The following is a 21,162-nucleotide window of genomic DNA, read 5'->3' as shown; positions in this document are numbered from 1 at the left end:
CTTTTTCTCCCCAAATCCCCCCACTACATAGTTGTATATTTTAATTGTGGGTCCTTCTAGTTGTAGCATATGGGACGCCACCTCAGCATGGCCTGATGAGCCATGCCATGTCCGCACCCAGGATCCGAACCAGCAAAACCCTGGGCCGCCAAAGCGGAGCGCACAAACTTAACCATTCAGCCACGGGGCCAGCCCTATTTCTATTTCTAAGCCACTTAATAGTTGTTAAATATATTACAAATCACTTCATCTCTGCATCTCCAGCTTCCTCATTTCTAAAACAAAGAGGGCTGACTGGAAAACCTCTACTTTTTGTAATTATAACAGTTCAAATATCCAATCATAAAATTATCTGCATCCCTTTTTTTTCCCTAAGCACTGACTTCACATATTTAACTTCTACAGGAGAAATTCTAACTCTATGTGGCATGACTTCATGCTTGTTTTCTCCCTTCTAAATCTTCTTAATTTTCATGACTACATTCTACATTTGAGTTTGAGGTTTTAGTTAATATAGTACTGCAGGAATTCCTCTTTGAAGCATAACTGTCATCTCGAATCATTGCTGGAAGAGCTAGGAGGCTGATATTGGCCTGCTGACCATATCCATGTCAGATCTGCTTAGTTTGCCATTGTTTTTACCAGCTGAGGAGCAGCACTTACCATCTCCTTCTTATCTTCCCGGAAGTGCACATTCACAAACATTTTTCCAACAACATAAGGGAGGGCACTTTCAATAAAGTTTACACATTTGTCCCACTGAGGCAACAAAGTTGTGGTCCCCTGGATTACCTGTGGGAGATAATCGATCCAGATTGAGCTTCACTTGGATAAAACCTACAACCAAAAAAAATTCAAACAACCTGAAGAAAACAGTCTACAAAACACTGCTCACTCCAACCCATTATACATGTGTCAGATAGTAGAGCCAAAGGTGAAATCAGAGGAAGAAAACAATTCTGCTTGTCCCCAGTTATATTTAAAACTAATGAAAATATTTTGACAGTGGAGAATAATGTGTTTCTCTTTTCCTTCCAATTTTCCTCATTAAACAAAGGAATTGGACAATAGCATAGCTTTTCTGCAGTTAGCAGGGATGTGAGGGGATGCTGTCCAAGTATCCAGATAGCATTTAATATTCACTGAGAACTAAAGTTCCACCAAGAAAGATCTAAAATCAATAGGTGATCCAAGTTCCTGCCCAGCTAGGACTTTCTTGCTCTGGGGTAGCAGACTCACAAGGCAGACCAGGAGAACATGGCCCGCCATGAACCACCCAGGAAGCACATTTACATTGTGTCATAGCAAAGAACACACTGGTAACCAAGTAAAAAAATAGACGTAAATGTTTTTCCCATCCATCCCAATTAAACCATTACAAGAAAACATTTACAAGTAAGTAAGGAGGCTTCAAAGCAGGACTTCAAAGGCTTATAGGTTTACTCGGGGTTGAAAGCAAAGAAATACTATTTAAGTGGCCCTTGGAGGTTGGGAGCACTCAAAATGCAAAGTAAAGGCAGGCAGTGAGGGAGGCAGGCCTGAGAATGATGGCTGGAGGTGTCACTTGAACAACGTTAGACCCAGGCTGTTGGTACAGGGTGAACAGGATTAACATCTAAATTCATCTCTTCTTCCTCTACTTTCTAGTAACAGAATTCCTCTTAGAGGCAAGGAATGAATCTATTTTTAAAACCTCTAGAGAAAGAGATCCTACAACCTTCCTTGACAATTCACTATTATATTTAGCACTTTATGCTCAAGAAACATCCCCTCATACCTAACCTCAAATCTTCACATGTTACTTCTCACCCCTCTCTCTCTTATTCTCTTCACAGTGGGGATGGAAAGCAGCTGGGAACTATCTTTTATGTGATCCACAGGAATTAAAAATACACACACACACATATATAATCTACTTGTTTTGTAGCTTAACCCTTTGATATAACCTCAATATATACAGTTGTTTTATGTTGTTCTCCATAAAGCTCAATATTCTAGTGACTTTAAAGGGCCAAAACGTATCCAAAATCATTGTGTTATTCCTCAAGAGTAATGACCCACTAAGAATTCCTGTACTTACCAGTTTCTCTAATAACCAAAACATCTGTTAAATGAAATCACAGCTCATAAAATTCATTATTCACAACTTCAAATTAAGAAAAAATAAAAATTTTTTAAAATCACAAAATGTTTAAAATATATATTTTAAAAAGCCACAAAATCCTTAAGTCCTCTAGTGGTGGGAAAATTACTCAGACAAAAGCCTCTGAAACAAAGACAAGAATAACACCTATATAAGAGGAGAACAAGAGTGGGAGAGAAGCACAAATCAAAGAGCCAGGTGAGGCGGGAGAAAAAAAGTGTTTCAGGCAGTTGAGTGAGGTCTCAGAGGAAACTAGATTTAGGCCTCTTCGGCCTAGCCAAATCAGGATAGATTCAAAGACAAGATCAAGGTAAAGTTAAAGAGAAACTCTATCCCTAAATTAAACATGAAACTTTACCATCTAATACATATATCATGCATATTTTGAATATTCAGAATACTGAAACTGAAAGATAGTGACAAATATGTCACTAAGAAATGTTAAACTATAAATACAGTGACCCAGTTAAAAACACTGGGGGAAAAATGGGGAGAAGTTCGTAAGAGGGGGAGAGTGAAAACAACGTGATGGTCCCAAGTATTGCCCTAAATATCTTTATATAGCCTCAATAAAGTAGAGCTTGAGCATTACTGCACGGCCTGTAAGGTTTACCTCAATAAAAAGAAATAAAGCAAAAAAAAAAATAGTATCATCTGGGCTGCAAAACTCCCCCTGTCCAATCCCTAAAGATGATTTTTATTGGATTAGTTAACATACGGACTGTTCCAGCACGTCAAGTTATCCAGTGATGTAACATCGCAATCTTCTTAAAACTTACCCTTGAGAATTCCAGCCACCTATACTGAAAGCGCCTGCTCAGGTTTGGAATTCTGGAATAAACCATCCTCCACACCAAATAGTTGGCAATGGTCCTGTTAATAGAGAGAGGTGCACATTTATTGTATTTAGGTTGATACCTGATGCTCTGCAGAACACCTTGGGAAAAACTGTTGGCAAAGCTCCACGGAGGGACCTCTTGCTCTACAAAACTGCAGAACTTTCACTTGAGAAATGACATAAGATGATACAATGTCAAAAAGGTCGACCAAAATTGGCTTGCTTTTCACCACCTAATACAGATAGATGGAATGAAGATTTCAGCTCCAGGCCTGTGTGTGAACATTTTGCTTTCCCTCTCAGGGCATAGAGCCCACTGCTGCCCAGCCTTTCATGTCTAGAAATTGTCAATACCTTCGAATTATTAAGTGACTTGATAAAATGCAGATGAATTCTTACCTTTGGAAACAAACAGCAATAAAATAGCTAATACCAATTATCTAAATTTGCACCCTGGTTCTACGCTTACTGGGTATGTGAGCTTGGGCAAGTCACTTAACCTTACTGATTTTATCTTTCCTTGTCATACAGTGAGGATGATCTCTACCTTATAGTGTTATTGTGAGGTTAAAATAAATAGTAAAACGCTTGACAAAGAGTAAATTCCAGATTTTTTTGTTGTTTTGTTCACTTCCAAACATGTATACAACCCCATACATTCACGTAACGCCCATAATACGTATTTTTAAAAATCCATTACATTTTGTTAAGTGTTGCCTTTTTCTATGAGCAAAAGATGCCCCGACCTCAGAAGGATGTGCGATCTGAGTTAATTTCTAACTCAATAGTGATGATGAATTTTTAATGATCCATCCTCTCCCAGCTGTGCCATTACCATGGTGACTAATAACACATTCCTGAGATGGCTCTCAGGTCAGCCAGTATGTGACAGCAGTGTGACATGATGATGGTAACTGGCCCATCCAGAACAACCCACATCCTCATTTGCATGACACTCTAACCCAGTGGACGTGCACTCCTAGGAATAAAATAGTTTTCAGCATATACACTCAATATATGTAGAGTTATTTGAATTTATATAGAGATATACTAAGAGACTAACATTAGGAATTCTTTAACAAATATAGAAATAGAAATTCTGCAAGATAAAATGAAATAAAGATTTTTAAAAAGTCATTATTTAATTCTTCAAATACCATCAGTTAATTTTCCAAGACACATTATCCACAGATAATTAGGGTAATACACAATGACAGTGGATGTAAATCCACATTTCATATAGTCTTCTTGAATATTTCAAAACATTTTGGACCACATCCTTGTCAGATCTGGTTAAATTACCATTGTTTTTACCTTGTCATCTGGCTAACCAAGATAGCATACTCAAGTGGGAGAATGGCCACTTCGGCCATTTTCTTGCCATTCGCTTGTGCTTAGATTACTAGTAACAGCTTTGATTCCTGTTTCTCTGCAAGAATTTTTAAAGCCATTTGTCCATTTTTTGAGGCTTAAACCAGATAATAAAATTAATAAATTTATAGGTATATGTAGATGACTCAAGATTATTTTCAATATATTGAATGAAAACAAACCAGTGAGGGTGACACTGTCTCCCCAATGTGGGCCATACAGATCAAATGAAGGGTCCATGGCCACCTATACAGAACTTGATAGCCTAATTATCCTTTAAATAAAAAAATAAAGATACATAGAAGTTCTGAAATTTTCTACTTGAACCCAGTGGATGTTGTTAGGGTACGCATACTACCCCTTGAAGACCACTGCTCTCATCAGCAAAGTCTAACCTTCACCCATGCTCTGTTGAGGCTACTATAATAAACATTTAGTTTTAGGTCATTCTTTTAGATCTTTTGAGTTCACATCCCTACTCCTGAGCAAGACAAGAAGTGTTCGCTGAGCACTTACAATTGACCAAGCATCGTTCCAGACGTCATGTGTAATGTAAAAAAAAAAAAGGAACCCAGCACCTACATTCAGAGAATTTAGAGTCTAGTTGGAAGACACAGGACTTCAGATTTCAGCTTGTTCATCTAATCAGGTTTTTAATTGAAGGCACACACAGTAAGTACATAAGGGATGCTCCTTTCACTCAATCAGCACATCCTGAGCACCCACATATGTACTGATAGCTCTAGGTACTGGGGAAATGGAAAGGTGAGGAAGGTATAGTCCCTGATCTCCTGAAGCTTGTAGCTGAGCAAGGGAAATGAAACAAGTGCATAAATAATGATTTGGCAGACCCCAGTGCCCAAAAGTGCGCACCAGACATTTCACTGGAAGGAGCACACACCTCAAACTGACGGATGGGAGTAGGCTTTATGAGAGGGACAGGGGCTACGCCTCAGGGATGGAGGGCTTAGGGGTGTGAGGCAGGAACATGAGCTGTGGACAGGCTAAATAATGTAGGCATAGCTTATGTGTTGGAGGGAATGGTGAGCAGGGTCATCACTCTCTGAGGTAAGCAGAAAGGCCAGCTAGAGTGAGGAGATGCAGGCAGCAATCAGAGTCCAGTTTAGAGAATGACAATGGGGCAGAGCCTCACCCTAACACAAGGTCTGTGTGTTCCTCAACTTTAAAATCCTCCTTGCTGGGTGTGAGACCTATGCTGGAGCCACAGCTGCAGATTAGGAGGAGGTCCACAGCCAGCAGATATCCTTACATGAATTCAGAAGATATTCCCTCATGGAGGCAGTGATGAACCAGATTAACGGGGGAGATAGTTAGGATGGGGCCTGATGGTGGTGGAAGAAGAGGCATTGTGGCAGAAGTACGCTGGGGTTTTAGAAGTGTGGGCCTTTCCAGCTCCCTTGAAATCATAGCATGTAGGCATCTCACATTATCTATAACCCCCACAGCACCACTAAAGGAGAGATGTTATTATATCCATTTTACATATAAGGAAACTTGAGGCCTAGAACCATTAAGTAACTCATGATCACATAGTCAGTGAATCTCCAACTTAGGAGAAACACCTAGGGAGTTTTAAAAGTCCAGATGCCCAAGCCACTCCAGGCCAATTAAATCAGAATCTCTAGGGTGCGACCCAGCATAAATATTGTTTTTAAATTCCCCCTAAGTCAGTCCAACGTGCAACCAAGTTGGAGAACCAGCGTAATAAGCAATAGAGGCTAGACCAAACGCAGGTGTGTCTAACTCTAAAGCCTGTGAGCTTTTCCCCATGCTACACAGTGATGAACTAATGCCTCAAATTCAGCAGATTTCCTGGCCAGTTATGGAAACCCCAAAACACTCCGAAAAAGGCGCTTCACAGAAATCTGTGGGTATGGAGAAAAAACAGTGTGCAAGGCCTGCATGGGCAAGGCATTACTAAGACGATAGCATAACAAGACCTCTGAGAGCTGGAAGATGGAATGTGGGGAAGCTCACCCAGCAAGACAAAGGCGCTGATGAGCTGCTCCAGTGTGTTACAAATATACTGAGAGAATGCTGGGGAGCACAGCTTTGGAGTGCTAATATTACCATGCCAGGAACAGATCTGACCATAATGACTGAATCACTGCCACCTAATGCTCAGATACATCAAAAAACAAAACGAAAATCAGACTCAGCAATAACCCTTGAAAATAACACACAATACCTTTTTTTTTTTTCAGAAAGTATTTTCAGCAGTATGGTAATTTCTCCAAATGGCAATAAAGAAAGAAGAAAGCAAAGCATCTCAGGAGAGAACTCACCACTAAGAGAACAACATGAAATCATTTCCCAAAGCCTCTGACTCGGAAGATTATTTTTTAAGAAGTTTTGCTGCCCCTTTTTCTCAATTAGTGACAGCTTACATTTGTACTGCATTTAAGACATCATAAAGTACCTTCTCTGATCCTCGTGGTGATGCTATGGGGTGATTATTATTATCATCCCCATTTTTAGGTGAAGAAAATGAAGGTCAGAGGTCAAGGGACTTCCAAGGTTGTGTCCAATCCAGGACTAACATTTGGGTCTTCAGATTCCAGAGCTTGCACTTGCTCCTCTCTGTCATACTACCTGAGGTGAGCCAAACAAGTTCTTCTTAAAGGTTCTCAATGCCAAAGAGATCTTCCTAAATCCTAGAGGCTGCTCAGAGGTATGCCTAAGGCAGTGGTTCCCCAAGTATGTTCCTGGAGCAGCAGCTTCAGCATCACCTTAGAACTTCTTAGAAAACTCCTGGGCCTTGCCTCAGACCTACTGAATCAGAAACTGTGGGGTGGGGCCCAGCAGTCTGTTTTAACAAGCCCTCCAGGGGCTTCTGGTACTGGTCTAGGAAAACTCCGTCTCCTCGTCTTTCTGCACATACAGCTAAACTAGGACTTCCTAATCCTCGAGTAGTGCTTAGTAAACTTTAATGTGTACACGAATACCCTGGGGATCTTATTAAGGTGCAGATTCTGATTTAGCAGGTCTGGGGCAGAGCCTGAGATTCTGCATTTCTAACAAGCTCTCAGGCAAGGCCTATACTGCTGCTCCCGGGGCCATACTTTGAACAGCAAGGCCTTAGATCACCCTCAGCAGCACTGAGCCCCATAGCAAGTACACATAACAGCACATTGTCCACGTAAGCCTTTAGCAGCATCTGTCCAACAAAAATCATCTCACTTGACCGTGTATTGTGCTTGCATTATACGAAAATAAAACTGAAGACAGGAAAGATCACAGAGGCTTGGCAAAATCTCCAGGGTTCGCCTTAGGCCAGCCTGCTTTTAAAAAAAAAAAAAAAGGTTCTGACGCAGATGATCTCCATGAGGCCAGATCTGGGCAAGAAGAAGATCCCAAGTCAAATTCCTCTAATGCTATCCTTCCTCAGCCTCTCCCCCTCCCATTCTTGCTCCTCAGACCAAATTAAATGGTGAGTGTCTGAGGCAGCCTCAAGTCAGGAGTCGGGAGGAGAGCTGAGGGGGGCAGAAAGGGAGGGAAGTCTGCAGCGTCCCTCACTCAGCAATGTGCTAGTAAATGTTTCACAACTGGTTTGCCAAGAAAAAAAAAAACTTGATTTGTAGGATTTGCCGATTTCCATGGTGTAAATGCTCCCACCAGAGTTGATTTCAAACTCTCCACATAAGATCACTCAATGTGGAATTGCGAAGAAGTGCACATAACTTGAGTGACCCAGCACATCACTGCACCCTCACTCCCTTTCCTCCTTGAACACCAACTCCTTTTCCCCACAGGCAGCCTCCAGTTTGTGCTCCCAAATGACCCTGCCCTGGCCTCCTCCTCCCTTGAAGAGCCAAGGCCAACGCAGTCTCCAGCACCACCTCTAGGGGATCTCACTGCTCTAGTTTTGTGCCATTCACCACCTGCCAGAGAGTCAGCGTCACTGTCCCCTCAGCCACTCGGTCAGCAAGAGAGGCCTAATCCCACCAGCCTGGCGGGGGGCTCATGATATAAATGGGGAAGTAGCAGTCAAGAAATGAGCAGCTGATACCACCCAGGATGGCTTTGGAACCCTGAAAACGGTAGGAGGATTGTCTATCTCGAAAACCAGCAGTAAAGTGCCTGAAAAGTGTCTCTTTTCCATACAGGGACATGTATGGACAAGAGACAAGACATAGAATGAGGGTGGCCCAGTTTAGAATCTCAGCTCTGCCTCCTCTTAGAGGTGTGTCCTTGGGCAAGTCACTTAACCTTCTTTATCTGTAAAATGGGAACAACATACTGCTATTGTAAGAATCAAAAATAACCGTTAACCATAATGGTGGTTAACATCATCAGGACCCATGTGCAATTTTCATAGGCAGATTCTCCAAACAGAGGCACAGCCGAGACACCAAACTTGAGAAAGACTGGCTGTTTCTTCAACGGTGCCTCCACGGGAGAGGTGGGAGAGTGCTGGAAATGATAAGCTGAAGCTTTTCCTCTAGGAAACCTGAGCCCACAGAGGCCCCTCAAAGCCTCCCCAGCTCTCTCGACTCCTGCCTCAAAGGCAACATCCAGGTTCATGCTAGTCCCATCACCCAACAGGCTCAACATCCCCTTTTTTCTACTCCCCCCTACTGGGAAAACTCCTCCTTAATCCTTTGGGGTTCTGCTTATGTGTCATAGTGGTTATAGGACATCTAGTTAACTTCCAGAAATTTTTAGGAAGTATCTACTATGTGAGAAGTACTGTGCTAGGCCCTGAAGTTACAAAAGCAATTACAAAAGTTCCTGCCATCATGTGCTCACTGTGTCATGGGGGAGGGGGTGCAAATAAGAGAAGGTCATTTCCAGAAAATTGGGTAAGTTCTTTGATATTTTCTTCCTGGGCACACAGCTAGACTATATTTCCCAGCCTCTCTTGTAGCTGAATGAGCCATGCGACTGAGTTCTGGCCAAGGGAATATGAGTAGAAGTGACTTGCACCACTTCTAGGCCTTCCTACAAAACCATTCTGTAAAATCCACCACTCTCTCTTTCCCCATCTACCAGCTGAAGGGAGGGGATTCCAAAAATGCGGAGGAGAGCAGAGCCACAAGACAGAAGGAGCCTGGGTTCCTGAGTCACTGATTTGAGGAAAGCCACCTTACAGGGACACCCATGTTCAACTGCTCTATAAGCAGAGAGTACAATTTTTATTGTGCAAGCCAATGAGAGTTTAGAGGTGCTTGTTACAGCAATTGGCATGTCCTGACTAATATGGTAACTATGGGGACCCAAGGGGACATTTCCTTGACTGCCACTGTAATGCTATACAAGTGAGGATCAAACATGATTAGCAGTATAAAAAACTTACTGTGCTATGCAAATCAAATGTTATCAATCTTCTCAAGATGTACACAGTGCCTTGAAATCTCATAAGAACACACAAAATACAAGTTGTTTTTGATGAATGGGTTGTTGAGGAGTAAACTACATGAAAGAGATTTGGTTTTTGTCTTTATTTAAAAATGAAGTTGCATATGTACATAATGTCTGTGGGTAATTTTTCTATCTATATTTCCTCCCACTATTGTTCACTATGTTTACATTTGTCCAAGTTCTCATTTTGACAAGAACCAGATTAAACTCTCCCTCCGATCCCAGTCTTTCTTGTTCCCTTCTGGTTATGACAGGTCCTGCAGCTCTATAGTATAATCACCACAGAGATGATTTTTCTAATATAGTAAACCAAGGCCCAATCTATCCCCTGGTTGTAAATTATGCTTTTTGGGAAATAAAATCAACACCATTTCCAAAAGTACCCACCAATTTACAACTGAAGGTTACACAGACACCAGAAGAAACCAATTCAGGCACTGAAGAATGCATAGATAGCATGGCAAACTCCACCTTTCAACAGAAATTACCACCAAAGATTAAAATGTGCTGAGTAACTCAATGGCACAGGAGAAGAAAATCATTTGGGTCATATTTTTACAGTATTTCAGAGCTAGGAAGTACATATGAATAAGTCTTCGAATGCAGGGAGTCCCCATAAAAGCTAATTATAAGACATTCCTGGGGTGCTTGTTAAAACACAGATTCCTGGGTCCCACCCCAGATCTACTGTATTGGGCTCTTTGGAGGAGGGGCCTTGGAATCTGTATTTTTACCAAGGGCCCAAGGTGATGCTGCTGGCATTACTGGTCCACAGAGCACACTTTGAATAGCAAGGTTCTACCCCACGTATACACTTACCTACCTCTAGATCCCACTTTCACTTAGAAAATCTTCCAAGAATCACTGCTTATCTCTAAACAGTAGAATTTTAAGTGAATTTAGTATTGTCTCTTCTCTTCCTTTTCTGTATGCTTTCCTCAATGAACACGTATCGCTTTTACTATAAGATGATATCCTCTTTAAAAGAACAGCAGCTCTTCAAAGGGGTCTAAGTGTTTCTGTAGGTGAGGACGGATGCTAAATTTTATTCCTAGGACTTTTGCAGTGCCTTTTTTCCATAACTCCTGGCAACAAAGCTTTGTCTAAGTGCAAATAAAAAAATAGGATTTTTAATCATAGCCTGGCAATTAGCCTAGTAAATTGTCTTTGTAAACTAATTGACCTTTCTGTGCTTCATCTTCTGTAGTCAAATCTGAATGGCTTTATGAAGATGTAAAATTCTCTTTCCCGGGCATTTTTAGGATTTCCTGATTTACAGTGCTAAAGTAGCAAAGCAACAAACTCTAAAACTTTCTTTAAAATAGGAAACCCTGACAGTTCCTGAAGTTGTTTCATCAGTGCTTTTTTTCTACAGCTTTCACAGTGGTCTTACATCTTTTCAATATAGATACTTCATTTTATTGCCACAAAGTGACTTAATGGCTAAAAAGAATTGAGGGGAAAAAAGCAGCAAAAGACCAAGAATGAACTGGGGGAAAAAAAGATGTTCATAGAGAAATCTTAGAAAATAACATCATTATATAACTAGTTCCAAAAACTAATAAAGTTAGGCTTCCAGAGAGAAAAGTATGGAGAAAGACCAGAAAGAAGGGGCAAAAACATTGTGTATCTGTTGTCATCACAGCAAGTAAATTATACCAGAGGATGGTTTTGGCCAATTTGGCACAAAAGGCAGCATAATTTTCCCTAAGACTCTTGATACAACTTTCTTTTACTTTTTTTTTTTTTGGCTGAGGAAGATTAGCCCTGACCTAACATCTGTGCCAACCTTCCTCCACTTTATATGTAGGTCGCTGCCACTGCACAGCTGATGAGTCATGTAGGTCCATCCAAACCCGAAAACCCAGGCCACCAAAGTGGAACATGCCAAACTTAACCACTATGCCATGGGACTAGCTCACTTGATGTTACTTTCTTTAAAAACAGTTTTCAGGGGCTGGCCCCGTGGCCGAGTGTAACGGTTACGTTCGCGCACTCTGCTGCAGGCGGCCCAGTGTTTCGTTGGTTCAAATCCTGGGCGCGGACATGGCACTGCTCATCAAACCATGCTGAGGCAGTGTCCCTCATGCCACAACTAGAAGGACCCACAACGAAGAATATATAACTATGTACCGGGGGGCTTTGGGGAGAAAAAGGAAAAATAAAATCTTAACAAAAAAACAGTTTTCAAAGAATGTGAGAGGGAAGGCCTTATAATTTAAAAAGAAAAATAAAAGTCATGGTAAAATGCACAAGAAAGCTCTTACTTCTTCCTCTCAGAGCCTAATATCCTAAATAAATCCTTAAAGTACTGCGGAACGCGAACCACCACATTCTCTGAGGGGTCAATATCTTTCAGTTCAGGGTAGAGTCTGGCATCAATGACCTTCTTGATGTAGCCCAGCCAGTCAAACTGAGGAGAGAAAAACAGGGAGAGGACCTCTGTTAGGCAGCAAGCAAGGAGAAAGGCAAATAGAGTTTGTTCAACATAATCCATTGCCTAGGATTTGAGACAAAATAAGTAAAGATACAACTGTTCAAATCTAGAAAATAAACAGCTGATTCCTGCTACCCAGACTTACTGCCTGAATCATAAATGGAACAGGTGTTCCGTACTGTCTGCATATGGACAACATATACACTCACACGGTAACATGCCCACTCGCTCCCCTGGCCCCTCCAGCACTCTCCCTCCCTCCTACACTCCTCTCACCTCCCCCTTTCCTCCCTGGACTCTCCCTCACTCCCATACTCATTCACTCTCATGTCCACACAGACACAGATGCCCCAGTGCATTATAGGTCTTCCTTCTGGCACAGGCTTTCTTACACAGAGGGAAACAAGAAGCAACAAAAAGTAACATGTGTCTCCTCTTCAGGACATCACTATCTTGGCATTTTTAATTGGCTATCCCAAAAGTCATTTCTAATATTTTTCTTTTCTTTCCTCCCTTGCCTGCCTCCACTATGGAAAACCAGTTACTCACTTGCCCAGCCTCCCCTGTAGGTAGGCATGGACACATGCCCTAATCTAGTCAATAAGAAATAAAGGGAAGACATCTAGGGATATTCTGGAAAGGCTTTGGTTTTTCCCAGTAAAAGAGTTAGACATGGCCATCACTGACTTTTCCCCCTTCTTCCTGCCCTGATGACAAATGTGATACGTGGAGCTGTGGTAGCCACCCTGCAACCCTGAGTTATCAAACATGAGGTCAAAAAGCCAACACACTAAAGAGAATGGAGTAGAAAAAAAAGAACTTGAGTCTTTGACAACATTGTTAAACAACTAAGCCAACAGCTAACAGCCACCTATGTCTAGACTTTTGCTGCGCAAGGAGATGGGCTTCAAGTTTTTAAGCCACTCTTAGAAAGGTTTTTTTGTTCCATATAACAAAAAGCACCTGGTGCACAGACAAGAGATGTTCTATGTGATGACTGACAAAGATTATGATAACCAAAAAGATTGATAGTAGGTTTTAGAAGGCAAAAATTTACACACAGATGAAATGCGACTGTTTGTAAAATAACCAGCTCAAATAAAATTTCCTGGATTGTTTTCACTGACCTGGGGAATCATAGCACTCAGTTGGGAAATGTTCATTTTGTTGTACATGGCCTCACTGGTTCGGTTTTCATGTGGAATCATTATCTGTTGGAAAGATATCTTGGTTATTTTTTCAAATGAACCATTTCTTACTGCATAACTACTTTCTAATTATGCCAAAACATCTGCATTGTATCAGTTTTTCAAGATTTTGGTGTGGTGCCAAACTCAGGAGAGAGAAAAAAAGACATCACTTTAGGCAAGATTAACATTAAGAAAATAAAAAGAAACTTTTCTATCTTGTTCAGTATGAAACATTGTCCTCAGCACAAAAATAATTACCCAGAGTCCCTTCCTCACCTATGATGTGGATGGACAAAATCTATTACAGACCCAGTTTTGACAGCCAAATTGAGGCTGAACAATTGAGACAAACATCCCACCTTACCTGTGGTGTCCAGATCATGACCTCAGTGTTTCATGAACCACAAACCACTCCTTCATCCCCATGAGCACATTTTCAGTGAAAAGCACTAAACTACCTGGAAAGCACTATCACCCATGATCATTCTGTCAACAGCTTATTCCCTTACTTCCCCTCTTCCCTCTGGTTTCTCTGGCCTTGAGATTCTCTCTGGCCCCACTGCTGGGGAGTGTGGGTTCAGTTAGCACCTAGACACACATTTCCAAGCCTGCATCTCCAGCCCTGACTATTCACACTCTTTCTATTACCAATACACATGCTCTTGGCCATTTTTCCAACACCAAATCGAAGCTTCTAGCATCTGCCATGTTTAATCTAATCTAAGAAGAGCAGCAATGATCATCTTCCTAACGGACTATCTTAATCACTTCCATGGACAAGCAGTAGCTCCCCATACCCACCCCTGAACCTCACCATGATTTTGCCTTAAGACCCTCCATCATCTGATTCCCTCGCATTAAACTTGTCACCTTCCACCTCCCACAGGACTCTCCTACCCTTGCACCCCCATCCACCATCACTCCCATGGTTCAAACTATGATTCAAGACTTTGCTTAGATTCATTTTCTCTGTCAAGCCTTTCCAATTAAACTCCACTTGGCTCCAATCACAAGGGCCACTCCATCAACAAGACCTCCCCTTGTGTACAAATCTCTCCAGCTGGGATCAGTTAAATGCAACTTGCATGGCTGTATTTACAACTTATTTGTGTTCAACTAGGCTATCCTGCCTCCCCAGGGAAGCTTTAGAAGTTTCCCTAGGACTATGTGTCCTGCTAATTTTGAATGTCCCCAGTGACCTGGGGTGTAAGAGATGGAGATAAGCATCACCAGCTGGCCAAAAATCCACGCACTATGAATTTTTCAAGGCAAAGTCACAGAGGGCTGAGTGGCAGACATCTGCGCCTTCTTTTCTAAATGCTCTGGTGTCCTTAGCTTCTCCCTCCTCACCTGCCACAGGAGAGACTTCACGTATCTTACAAACAGCTTCCTGGCTCTATTTGAATCCTTGCCTCAGAGAATGTCCACACTCCTCCTCCCTCTACTCAGGCTCACAGCCCCAAGTTGGAGCCCTTTGGCTTCTGAGCTGTTTTCAGCACTCTGCCAGCTACTCCCCTCTGTTCCATGTATTTGTCATTTCATTTAGCCTCTTGACAATTCCCAGTCTTGCCTCAGCCCAGCTGTTTTTAGTTCCCTTTTTGGTCCAAATTCCTGGCTCAGGGCAAGACCTTCCCCAGAGTATCAGAGCTTCAGTCCAAATTAGAGCTCTGGGTCTCCTATTTGCCTGGGAAGGGAATCAAGACAGCCTCTAGACATGACTGAGAGCCACAGTCTTTGACTCCAGAACATCTACGGCAGTCTTCAATCAGTCTTCAAAGGTCACAGACAGGAATGACCTTTCCATGCCGCAAGAAGGAGTTTGGAGAGAGGTACACATGTATATCACTGCAGCTGAGAGAGACTAATTCCTCCTGACACTTAGCCACTGCCCCAACTCCATACCTCAACACTCCACCACAACCTTACCAAACACAAACCAAACAACACTTGGATTTGCAAGCAGTCCAGGATTTTTACCAACATGTTACAAAAGACTACCAACCCATATGCAAGAATTTCTTGACAAAAGTATCTTTTTTTTCACCACAAGGTATCCCCAACAAGAAGATCTCACTACATTTGTACCCTCTGGCCCTGGGAATGTGTAGGGATTTTACACTTTGGTTCTTCTGGAAAAAAAGTTATTCTATGGACAAAGCTAACCATTTAGGATTTCTCATTATTCTCCTTCAAGTTTGTTCTTATATCTTTTTGTCTCCACCATGAACCTGAAAGAATTTAAGGTGGCTTACATAGAAGATAGTATATGACACAATGACATTTGTTAAAGTGGGGCAAGAAAATAATGAAAAACAGGGTTAGATACAAAGCAGCACCAAAAAGGCAGCTAAAAATGCTTAGCAGCATGCCCTATACACTTTCTACATCAAACTGTATATCCAGTATGGCTGGCCAGACTTCTCTAAGCCCCAATCTTAGGTCAGGGTGACCCTGAGTGGGAATGGTGTAAAGAGCAGACTAGATTAAAAATAACCTTCCACTTGAAATAAAAAAAAATCTGAAGACAAATGAAAGTGATAACATGCCATACCAACTCATATGGGATGCAGCAAAAGCTGTATTAAGAGGGAAACTCATTGCAATACAGGCACACCTTAACAAACAAGAAAAATCCCAAATAAATAAAAAATCCCAAATTACACCTAACTGAATTAGAAAAAGAAGAACAAAGCCCAAAGTCAGCAGAAGGAGAGATATAATAAAAATCAGAGAAATAAATGCTATTGCAACAAAAAAGGCAGTAGAAAGGATCAATGAAACAAAGAGCTGGTTCTTTGAGAAGATAAATAAAATTGACAAACCCCTAGCCAGACCTACAAAGAAAAAAAGAGAAAAAGCTCAAATAAACAAAATCAGAAATGAAAGAGGAGAAATAACAACAGACTCCGCAGGAATACAATGGATTATAAGAGAATACTATGAAAAACTATATGCCAACAAGATGGATAACCTAGAGGAAATGGATAAATTCTTAGACTCTTACATATTCCCAAAGCTGAGTCAAGAAGAAACAATCTGAATAGACCAATCACAAGGAAAGAGATTGAAACAGCAATCAAAAGTATCCCAAAGAATAAAACCCCAGGACCAGATGGCTTCCCTGGGGAATTCTACCAAACTTTCAGGGAGAATTTAATACCTATCCTTTTCAAGCTATTCCAAAAAATTAGGGAGGATGGAACACTTCCTAACCCATTCTCCGAAGCCAACATCACTCTGATACCAAAGCCTGACAAGGACAGCACAAAAAAGGGGAACTACAGGCCAATATCACTGATGAACACAGATGCAAAAATCCTCAACAAAATTTTGGCAACTCAAATTCAGCAATAAATCAAAAGGATTATACATCACGATCAAGTGGGATTCATACCAGGGACACAGGGATGGTTCAACATCCGCAAATCAATCAACGTGATACACCACATCAACAAACTGAGGAATAAAAACCACATGATCATCTCAATAGATGCAAAGAAAGCATTTGACAAGATCCAACAGCCATTTATGACAAAAACTCTTAACAAAATGGGGATAGAAGCAAATTACCTCAACGTAATAAAGGCCTTATATGACAAACCCACGGCTAACATCATACTCAATGGGCAAAAACTGAATGCCACCGCCCTGAGAACAGAAACAAGACAAGGATGCCCACTATCACCACTCTTATTCAACATAGTACTGGAGGTTTTGGCCAGAGCAATTAGGCAAGAGAAAGGAATAAAAGGAATCCAAACAGGGAGTGAAGAAGTGAAACTCTCACTGTTTGCAGACGACATGATCTTATATATAGAAAAGACCAAAGAATCCATTGGAAAACTAATAGAAATAATTAACAACTACAGTAAAATTTCAGGGTACAGAGTCAATTTACAAAAATCAATTGCTTTTCTATACTCCAACAATGAACTTACAAAAAGAGAACTCAAAAATATAATTCCATTTGCAATCGCAACTAAAAGAATAAAGTACCCTGGTACAAAAACAGGTGCACAGATCAATGGAACAGAATTGAAAGCCCAGAAATAAAACCACACATCTATGGACAGCTTATCTTTGACAAAGGAGCTGAGGGCATACAATGGAGAAAAGAAAGTCTTTTCAACAAATGGTGCTGGGAAAACTGGAAAGCCACATGTAGAAGAATGAAAATTGACCATTCTTTTTCACCATTCACCAAAATAAACTCAAATTGGATTAAAGACCTAAAGGTGAGACCTGAAACCATAAGGCTTCTGGAAGAAAACGTAGGCAGTACACTCTTTGACATCAGTATTAAAAGGATCTTTTCGGACACCATGCCTTCTCAGAGAAGGGAAACAATAGAAAGAATAAACAAATGGGACTTCATCAGACTAAAGAGCTTCTTTAAGGCAAATGAAAACAGGATTGAAACAAAAAAAAACAACCCACTAACTGGGAAAAAATATTTGCAAGTCATATATCTGACAAAGGCTGAATATCCATAATATATAAAGAACTCTCACAACTCAACAACAAAACATCCAACAACCCAATCAAAAAATGGGCTGGAGACATGAACAGACATTTCTCCAAAGAAGATATACGGATGGCCAATAGCCACATGAAAAGATGCTCATCATCGCTGATCATCAGGGAAATGCAAATCAAAACTACACTAAGACACCACCTTACACCCATTAGAATGATAAAAATATCTAAAACTAATAGTAACAAATGTTGGAGAGGTTGTGGAGAAAAAGGAACCCTCATACACTGCTGGTGGGAATGCAAACTGGTGCAGCCACTATGGAAAACAGTATGGAGATTCCTCAAAAAATTAAAAATAGAACTACCATATGATCCAGCCATCCCACTACTGGGTATTTATCCAAAGAGCTTGAAGTCAGCAATCCCAAAAGTCCTATGCACCCCAATGTTCATTGCAGCATTATTTACAATAGCCAAGACATGGAAGCAACCTAAGTGCCCATCAACAGACGAATGGATAAAGAAGATGTGGTACATATATACAATGGAATACTACTCAGCTGTAAAACAGAACAAAATCATTCCATTTGCAATAACATGGATGGACCTTGAGGGAATTATGTTCAGTGAAATAAGCCAGCGAGAGAAGGATAATCTGTGTATGACTCCACTCATATGAGGAATTTAAAATTATGGACTAAGAACAGTTTAGTGGATACCAGGGGAAAGGTGGGGTGGGGGGTGGGCACAAAGGGTGAAGTGGTGCATCTACAACACGAGGGACAAACATTAATGTACAACTGAAATTTCACAAGATTGTAACCTATCATTAACTCAATAAAAAAAAAAAGAATAAAGTACCTAGGAATAAATTTAACCAAGGAGGTGAAGGACTTATACAATGAAAACTATAAGACATTACTGAGAGAAATTGATAATGACTTAAAGAGATGGAAAGAGATTCCTTGCTCATGGATTGGAAGAATAAACACAGTTAAAATGTCCATACTACCCAAAGCAATCTACAGATTCAACACAATCACAATCAGAATCCCAATGACATTCTTCACGGAAATAGAGCAAAGAAAACTAAAATTCATATGGGGCAATCAAAGACCTGAATTGCTAAGGCAATCCTGAGAAGAACAAAGCTGGAGGCATCACAATCCCTGACTTCAAAATGTACTACAAAGCCATAGTGACCAAAACAGCATGGTACTGGTACAAAAACAGACACACAGATCAATGGAACAGAACTGAAAGCCAAGAAATAAAACCACACATCTACGGACAGCTAATCTTCGACAAAGGAGCTAAGAACATACAATGGAGAAAAGATAGTCTCTTCAATAAATGGTTTTGGGAAAACTGGACAGCCACATTCAAAAGAATGAAGGTAGACCACTATCTCACACCATACACAAAAATAAACTCAAAATGGATCAAAGACTTGAAGATACGTCCTGAAACTATAAAACTCCTGGAAGATAGTATTGGTAGTACACTCTTTGACATCGAACTAAAAAGGATCTTTTCAAATACCATGTCCTCTCAGACAAGGGAAACAAAAGAAAAATGAGTGGGAATTCATCAGACTAAAGAGCTTCTGCAATGCAAAAGAAACTAGGATCAAAACAAAGAGACAACCCACCAACTGGGAGAAAATATTTGTAAGTCATGTATCTGACAAGGGCTTAATCTCCATAATATATAAGGAATTCACAAAACTGAACAATAAGAAAGCAAACAACCAGAACAAAAAGTGGGCAGAGGAGATGAACAGACATTTTTCCAGAGAAGATGTACCGATGGCCAATAAACACATGAAAAGATGTTCAGTATCACTCATCATCAGGGAAATGCAAATCAAAACTACACTAAGATAGCACCTTATGCCTGTTAAAATAGCTATAATCACTAAGACTAAAAATAACAAATGTTGGAGAGGGTGTGGAGAGAAGGGAACCCTCACACACTGCTGGTGGGAATGCAAACTGGTGCAACCACTATGGAAAACAGTATGGAGATTCCTCAAAAAAATAAAAATAGAACCACCATATGACCCAGCTATCCCGCTACTGGGTATCTACCCAAACAATTTGAAATCAACAATCCAAAGTAACATATGCTCCCCTATGTTCATTGCAGCATCATTCACAATAGCCAAGACATGGAAACAATCCAAGTGCCCATCGACCGATGATTGGATAAAGAAGATGTGCTATCTATATATACAATGGAATACTACTCAGCCAGAAAAAAAGACAAATTCATCTCATTTGCAGTAACATGGAAGAGCCTGGAGGGAATTATGCTAAACAAAATAAGCCAGACTGAGAAAGACAAACACCAGATGATTTCACTCATATGTGGAATATAACCAAGTACTAGGACAAGGAAAACAGTTCAGTGGTTACCAGTGGAAGAGGGGTTGGGCTGGGGCACAAGGGGTGAAGGGGAGCACTTATGTGGTGACAGTCAAGAAATAACGTACAACTGAAATTTCACAATTATGTAAACTATTATGAACTCAATAAAAAAAATTTTAAAAACCCTCCATTCAAGCCAAATTGATAAGGATTTATTAAATATCTACTCTTCTATTAGAGTCACACAGAAGTTTCTCCAGGAAAACATAATCAGAAAGTCTCTCTGCCACTGTTCTTTGGCCACAGCTGAGCAGCATATGAACGCTGAATGGGCTCCAACTAGGGAAGTAGAAGGAGTGAAGAGCTCTTCTTTCTGTCATGGTTCTTCTTCCTGTTACTGCTCAGAGGGGATGCTATTAGTTCTACCTGGACAAAAGGACAGTCCCACAGAATGCTATTTTTATATATATTTTCATTCAGCATATACTGCCTTTAAAATAAGGAAAAGAAAAGAAAGAGATTTTAGATTAAGACTTACCTCAGCTATCTTAATTTCCAATCTAAGCACTGACTTCATGTCATGCTCTGCTCGGGAGCTATTAGCTCCCAAAAGCACAGCAGTATCCACCATGAACTTGTAAAGGGCATCTCGATACTGTAAGAGATAAAGAAGCAAGTGACCATGACAACAGCTATAAGGAAGTATGTTTCAGTAACATGGAAGAGCAGAAACAGCAGGTAGAAATAAATGCCCTTAATTTCCACTCTGTACTCAAAGTATGATACAGGCATTATGCAATACCAACCTCCCATCAACTACTTTGGGAGAAAGAAGAGTGATGGCTACTTGAGTACTGTTCTCCCATGAGAGACAGAGATGTCTAGCCACCAAGGATCAAGAGAAGTTGTTTTCTGGACATTATGGATACAGGAAACGTCTCCAAATAAGTTCAGGA

The 21,162-nt window shown here is 40.7% G+C and overlaps 1 protein-coding gene across 3 annotated transcripts in view; it reads right to left on the bottom strand.

The window, feature by feature from the left end:
* Positions 1-21,162, bottom strand: part of PHEX (phosphate regulating endopeptidase X-linked) — a 203,005-nt gene that overhangs the window by 125,617 nt on the left and 56,226 nt on the right. For 2 of the 3 annotated variants that reach the window (XM_070502641.1, XM_044764063.2), the window contains 5 exons: positions 20,745-20,861; positions 13,299-13,382; positions 12,002-12,147; positions 2,923-3,016; positions 664-792 (listed from right to left, as the gene is read on the bottom strand). In XM_070502641.1, the coding sequence (XP_070358742.1) occupies positions 664-792; positions 2,923-3,016; positions 12,002-12,147; positions 13,299-13,382; positions 20,745-20,861 (570 nt within the window). The remainder of the gene's footprint in view (positions 1-663; positions 793-2,922; positions 3,017-12,001; positions 12,148-13,298; positions 13,383-20,744; positions 20,862-21,162) is intronic. The other variant, XM_070502642.1, reaches the window with a different exon arrangement.

The sequence above is a fragment of the Equus asinus genome, chromosome X (assembly GCF_041296235.1).
Source record: "Equus asinus isolate D_3611 breed Donkey chromosome X, EquAss-T2T_v2, whole genome shotgun sequence".
NCBI lineage: Eukaryota > Metazoa > Chordata > Mammalia > Perissodactyla > Equidae > Equus > Equus asinus.
This window is presented reverse-complemented; position numbering and strand designations above follow the sequence as displayed.